Below are 7,099 nucleotides of genomic sequence, written 5' to 3' on the forward strand. Positions count from 1 at the left end.
TGCTTTCTATGCAGTTAAGTAGATTCCCGTTTTCTCCCATTACAACATCTAATCCGTCCACTCAGATTAACTCTAAATCAGATTTTCTTCTCGGTTTTTTTGTTGAGTTTATTTTCATTTGTTGCTCTGTAACTGTAACAGGTTACTATTACTATAAACATCATAAAATGTAATAATGTGGACGCAACACACACACGCAGGGAATCGCTGATAATGCTGAAGAAAATAAAAGCGTGAGAGCAGTTTTATGACCAGCGGCTGCATTAGTTGTGTAGCTGCCTGCATAATAAGAAGTAAGAACACTGTGTTTTTGAATCCAGTTGCTGTATGGTGCCTAAATTTAGTATCAGCACCATTTGTAAAACGCAGCGGGAATATTCCGGAGCTGTATAGACAGGAGAGTCGAAAGCGAGCAGCCCTTTGGACCCATTCTGCATTTCGTAAATCGATGTTTAACGTTTTTCGTATGAAAACTTTATATGATGGAAGTTCTGATTAGAGATCAGGTTACAGTTAAAACTGGACTCACACATCCTGCTGTAGTCCAACTGACTTCAGACACCGATATGAATACTCATCCAGGGGTCACCCGGTCTAGTCGACAGCAGAGTTCAGACTGAGATCAGACCTGAGACGCTTTGTAAATGAGACTGTGGGTTTAAAGAGGTTCAGGCCAGAGGTCAGCAGTGATCAGACAGCGTGATACGCAGGAATGTGTTGGTGACTGAAGGTCAGAACTCCCTCTGTCTTCAGCTGACGAATAGAAACACTCAATCACATCTGCATTAGGACGTGAATATTGATTATTGATCTCTTTCCACCTGCAGATGGGGTTTCACAGTCATGTCAGATAAACACCAGCTGTAAGTATCAGTGTTCTCATCCATTAACGTCTCGTCTCCCATGTCCCAGCTCTCAATATCGTTTTTATCAATCACGGCTGCTGAAATTATAATTATAGGCCCCCGTGGTCCAAACACGCCGCTGTCACTGGTATTTGTTCTGTTGTTACGTTGGTTCTTAGATCATCAGACATAAAGACGCTTCTGTCCTGCTGCCGTCCAACTCTCATAATGTGGAGAAATCAGAAAAGTCTTGAGAACGCTGCCTTTTGAGTTTCAGTGTTTCAGAGTCACAATGTTTAAGTTACCCGTAGTTTTGATGAAAATAGTGACTGGTTTTATTTCGAATGATTGTCGCATGTCACTCTCCTCCGTGTGTGACTGTTATTGTCTCGGTGCACTTCATACTCAGTGTTTATGTAGGTGCATATACTATTAAGTTCAAACGTTTTTCATGCTTGATACAGTAAATCGCAGGTTTATTTCTGTTGCTGTGTGTGGCTTCTCTCTCCCTCAGGTTCCTGTGTTGTAGCTGTGAGGCCGACCTGTGGGACTGGATCACCAGCTTCCTCAAAGCTCAGGTCAGTTTATCTCTCATCCTGCTCTGACCGTGTTCACCTGCAGACTGAGGAACTGATCTAGGCTCAGATTCAGTACAGCTGAGTCAGACAGAAAGACTGAACCGGAGGAGGACACAGGGAGGACAGAGCGGGTTTCTCCAAGACGTCTGAATCTGCCCTCTAAAGGGGAAATTGTATTTTGTAATAATTAATATGTTAATGAAGCATGAGCTCCCAGCGTCCTCGGTCCCGCTTCCCTGCTGACTCCTGTCTGTTTTGGTTATTGTCCAGAACGATGACCCTGGTCCTCCGGTGTTGAGGCGTCACTCCTCGTCAGATATCTCCAAACAGAAGTTCGGCACGATGCCGCTCGTCCCCATCAGAGGAGACGAGAGCAACAGCAACATGCTGTCGGCCAATCAGACGCTGGTGAGACTGACCTTTTTCCCATTTCTGCAGGAACAGAAAACCATAGATGGAAATGTTAAGAATGAAAGAAATGAAACAAATACTCTGAAAATTCTGACTGAGCAAGTAAACATTAGCAGTTTCTCAGCGTTTTGATTTTCCACTGCTATTTTTAACTTGTATTATTCCCGAAGTTTAGAACAAACAGCTTCCAGAACTTCAACCGGTTATTAAAAAACTAAAAGAAAGAACCAGCAGTTTGATATTTTGACCCGTTTCCATTCAACGTGGGTTTTTAAGTTATTTGCTTCACTTTACCTGCTGTCGTGTTGCTGGAGTTGGTTGTGTTTCTAGAAAACAGATTTTAGACTGAATGAAGGAGTTTGTTTGCGGAGTTTGGTGTCAGGTTCCTTAAATATAAAAAACAGGTTTGCAGACAAATTAAAGACGAGAAAAGTAGCTGTAATTAGCACAACACTGTAAATTCCTGCTCTTCATGTCTTCAGATGCAGACTGAAATACTTTTGTTTTTTTTCCTTCTCTCTGCAGAGAAAGTTACATGACAGAAGGACTCTCTCCATGTACTTTGTGAGTATTTTGTACTTCTGTTTTGTCCTTCATCAGTGTTTTGTGGATCCTGTTTACGGGGGAAGCGTGAATGGAAGTTGTGTTTTTGCAGGACTGATATGTTCAGTGTGTCTATGTGTCTGCAGCCCATGAAGGTGCAGCAGGACTCGTTCGAGGAGCGTTCAGACTCTCCTGACCTCCCTGAGCCGCTCTACGAGGAGGTCGGAGACTTCGGCCTGCAGGTCCTAAAATCTCTGGAGACCAGCTTCCTGTCTGGCAGCGCTGCAGAGACCCAGGAGGTCCCGAATCACCCGCCGCTCAGGCTAGTTCCCGTGGAAGCTGGACATCCTGATCAGATGATCGTCCCCGACCAGGTCCGGACGGTCAGCGGCTCTGTGGAGACTCTGGAGCAGAGCAGCAGCAGTGGAGGTGGAGGAGCTGACGGAGACGCAGACTGCAGTTCTCCGGACTTGAACGCCCCCCAGCAGCCTTCGTTGAGGGGGAGGCTGCAGCTGCAGGGAGTCTGTACGCCGTCCCAGGAACTGCTGCTGCAGGAGCTGTCGTCTGCTTTCACCAAGAAGACTGAAGAGGAAGAGGAGGAGGAGGAGGAAGAGGAGGAGAGGCCGTATGATGTCTGAGGAACTAGACTGAAGAGGTTTTCATTACAGCAGAGCAAAATCTCTCAAAGTGGATCCAGAGTCTGGTGGATTCGGGGGGAGCACATCTGGGAAATCTCTTCTTTAGGTTTGAGACGGCACCGGCTCAATGAAGTGTCTCCGAGGTTTTTACCATCTGAACAGCAGAGAAGAAAAACAGGAGGAACCTGTTAAAGGGCAGCGTCGGTCCATCCCTGTACCAGGAGGGACAGACATGTCTTCACAGAAGGGACAGAAAGATAAACAAATTACTCAGATTGCTCTGAGGGAACCACCTGCACTGCCCTGCCAAGACAAAATATATTAACCACGTTTTACACATTACTACTGATAACATCCATATCTTAGCTTCTGACGGGTGAGTGAATATGATTTAAAGATGGTTTAACGTAGTAGATTCATCTGAAATGTTATTAGTACAAACAGCGGATGAGCAGACACAAAGCAGAACAGGAGCAGTGGTTCTCCTCCGAGCCGCTCGCCCTGTCTCTGAGGCTGAGCCCACTTGTATCTGGGACCCCGTTGTTGGTCACTGCCCAGACCGTGACCTTCTGTGAGGCCTGGAACATGGAGTAGCCACACACTGGATTGGAGCTCCCAGCAAAGTTTCATTTGACTGGACATTTTGACCTTGTCCAGTCTTCAGCAGGCCAACGTCCAACATGGCAAAGAGCGAACTGATCGAAAACAAAAACACCATCGGTGTCTGAAAGAATCAAGTCCCAGCATGCACTGCAGAATGATCACATCCTGCGGATCTCATGCTCTCTTATTCTCACTGGCGAGTACCGTGGTCTCAGATGTGGTTTTCTGGAAACTATAAATACTCCAAATTTATTTTCTTAAAGCAGCTAGAATCTTTGCTTTCTGCCGTTTCCTGGGAAGGACAAAGTCTTCGGACTAGAAAGGCAAAGAAAAACAAGGGATCACAGTTGAACCGTTGCACATTTTGATCAGCCTGAAAACTTAAACCCCGTTTTCTTATGGTCGCTCCGTCTGTAGTTACTGCTGACTAACTCCAGGGGGCAGCGCAGTGCCGTCAGAGGTTTTTACAGTGAAACAGTTTGTCCTGCTGTGACAGAACAGTTTAATGAATTTATCAGATAAAACACAACCAACCTTCAAGTCTCAGTCCAAGATCCAACCAGACTGGATTGAATGTGTGGGGTGTGGAGGAAACGATGTAGTAATTCAAAGATATAAACGACTAAATGAAGAGACGAAATCATTAGATCGAACAGCTGAGTTAATACTTCTAGTGATAACTGAGGGAACAGATTTGCTCCTGGCTCCTGCTGTTTCAGACTCTGCAGATTCTAAAGTCTAAAAATGAGGATTCAGTTTCAGTCTTCTGGTCGTCAGGAACATCTGATGGAGACGTTTACGGACACGTCCAGCGAGCTGCATCCGGGCGGGAGTCCAACCACAGACTCCGAGAGAAGAACAGAGCCCAACAATGTCAGAGCTGATGTCGGAAAGTAGAAATAAAAGAAAGGAAACGGAGAGATGGAGAGTTTTCGGCAAGCTGAGGATGGAGCAGCGGACGCCGTGATTGGCTGAGAGGTCACCTGACCCACTTCCATACCGAGGACGCTGTTTTTGGTTTTGCTGCCGAACAGCTGAGGTGAAGCTGCCGGTGGAGCAGACGGTGGAGTTTGGTAGAAAGAGAAGGATCCAGCAGATGAACAGGCTGAAGCTGAGTGTTTGTGTCAGGATGGAAAACTCTCGCCCATATTTCGTCACCTTCTGATGGTAACGTTGCTTCATTTCTAGTGTCCTACTGCGACGACAGCAGTCCAGGACATGCTGTATATAGTTGGGACACGGAAACAGAGCGCGGGGAAATCAGTGTTTGGAGGCTCTGGTCGACTTCTTCCACTCTTTCTGCACTGTGGCTATAAATCTGCAGCTCAGCAGACTTTGCCGAAGTCAGTCCTCCACAGATTTGTCACCACTGCGCTTTTATAACACAGTCAGACTCGAAATCGATGCATCAGAACCAGATACCGTCATTTTTATTCCACACATTCTTCCTCTTTGTCAAAACCTAGTGCCTACGTTACCCACAATGCACCCGGTCCTCTGCCAGTTGGGTGGGAGATTGCGGTGTGTTACGCTGGTAGGGGCCAAAGTATCCCGGGGCGTGTAGCAGAGATCGGGGGGGTACCGCTGTCCGGTCAGCGCCCTTCTTTCTAACTCCACACCCCCAGATTTTTTTACTTTCAGACTCGTGGTCTTCAGACCCGACCCGCGCTGACTTGGGTGACCTCACCTGAGGACATTTATCAGATGTCACACAGCTCCCTCTAGAGGCACTAAAGGTTTAATACAGCTGGAGTCCTTCAGAAAAATGACCCTCTAAAGGGTGTGTGTGTGTGTGTGTGTGTGTGTGATGGTTTGTTTTAGGATGACGTGATGTTGATCCGGCTCAACAGAAACGTTGATGATAAATCTCATTAAACGTCATACGACGTCACAGGTGAGGGAGTAACTGGAACTGGGTCAAAATACAAGGAAACCAGCTCAACTGTGTCTGGTCTCCACCAGCTGCTGAGGGAAACATCTGGCTCTTCAGCTGCTAAACGCTCCACCGTGTTCACCAGCTGGTCTCTGGCTGGGTCTGTCTGCTGGTTGCTGCCGAGCAGGAAGCGGACGGTGGCTATTTAGAGCTGTTTCCTCCGAAAAGGGCGCTGTGAGAGCGGCGAGCCTGAAGGGAGAAACAATGAGCCGCGACGCACTGTAAAGCTCCGTGAAGCCGAGGGGAGCCGGTTCAGGTTCAGCTGATGATTCTGCATCAGGTCTGAACCTGAATATCGGTCGAGTCTTCAAACGAGAACAACTGGATTAGATTAAACTCACAAGGATTAGATTCATGTTTTGTAGACGTTCTCTACTGTAAAGAAACAAATTGAAAGTCTAAAAATACATCTCTACAAGATACTCTACAACATACCTGTCATAACTTCATATCTGTATAAACACATGTTATAGATGTTTATTACATAAGCTAGATGTTACTGTGCAGTGGAACTGCTGACTGGTTGCGCTGGTTTCACCTGTAGAAAGCCGGAGTTTGACCTCTGGTCTCTGGGGTCATTTTCTTGTACATATTCATGTGTTTAATAAGTTAGTGGCCTTCACCCCGACGCTGTCTCTGTACTCTAACACGGGGGAGTTTCTAACCAACCTGTTGATTAATTGCATTTACTCCAGATTTATTCCTTAAGAGCTGCTGTGGCTCAGTGACATCACTGGATTTTATTATTTCACATTTGTTGCAGCCTCTTTATGTGTTTATTTATTTTATTAAACCATTAATGTTTAAACTGTGACGGGATGTGATGTTCAGAAGGAGATTTCCCTGCAGAGCATCTTCACTAAAACCACGACCAATTTAAATTTTCACCTCAGCAATGATAAGAAAGAGGAGAAATAAATGTACCCGAAGTAAAAAAAAACAAAAACAAATCACCGTTTCCCTCTGAGCTGTGGGGGAGGAAAAGTGTCCGGACTGGAGGAGGATTTCATCTCCCCGTCCACCAGTCCTCCCATAACACAGTCTCAGTGGTTCCAGTGTGACTCTAACGGTGGTCAGACTGGTCTGATGGTGGTTAACGTGTATATAGATGTTCAGGATCCGTCTGTTGTACATTCTTCTATGAAGCTGTTTGTCTCCTGATTGTTCTGGAAAGTTTCATGTACATGAAGGATGATATTAAAATATATTTTGGTTCATAATCTGCTGCTCAGGTCGTTTCTTTATTGACCCGGAGGGAACGTTTGTGTGTTTATGTCTACCTTTGTGAGGACCAGCTAGGGTTTCCCACCGGGAGCATGTTTTACAAAGCGGGGACGTTTTGTCTGGTCTTCACTTCTTCTGAGTTCTGTTTCAGGCTTTAGACGTGGTTTTATGTTTGGGATCAGAGCTAGAGACACTGTTGACGGCATAAACGGGCTGAAGCTACCATCAAAGAACACGGAGCTCATGTCTTTTGTATTGTTTCGGGTAATTTGCGGATTTGAATCATCGGGAGGAGTTTTACATCCTACAGTTACACACAGTCGA

The 7,099-nt window shown here is 45.9% G+C and overlaps 1 protein-coding gene across 3 annotated transcripts in view; it reads left to right on the forward strand.

Moving 5' to 3' along the window:
• The window catches only part of arap3 (ArfGAP with RhoGAP domain, ankyrin repeat and PH domain 3), a 49,747-nt gene extending 42,976 nt beyond the window's left edge, over positions 1 to 6,771 (forward strand). For all 3 annotated transcript variants that reach the window (XM_040119309.1, XM_040119311.1, XM_040119310.1), the window contains exons 31-35: positions 828 to 863; positions 1,360 to 1,423; positions 1,694 to 1,831; positions 2,360 to 2,398; positions 2,524 to 6,771. In XM_040119309.1, coding sequence (XP_039975243.1) covers positions 828 to 863; positions 1,360 to 1,423; positions 1,694 to 1,831; positions 2,360 to 2,398; positions 2,524 to 3,015 — 769 coding nt within the window. In that variant the 3' untranslated portion in view covers positions 3,016 to 6,771. The remainder of the gene's footprint in view (positions 1 to 827; positions 864 to 1,359; positions 1,424 to 1,693; positions 1,832 to 2,359; positions 2,399 to 2,523) is intronic.
• The last annotated feature ends 328 nt before the right edge of the window (positions 6,772 to 7,099 follow it).

Source organism: Xiphias gladius, chromosome 23 (assembly GCF_016859285.1).
Source record: "Xiphias gladius isolate SHS-SW01 ecotype Sanya breed wild chromosome 23, ASM1685928v1, whole genome shotgun sequence".
Taxonomy (NCBI): Eukaryota; Metazoa; Chordata; class Actinopteri; order Istiophoriformes; family Xiphiidae; genus Xiphias; species Xiphias gladius.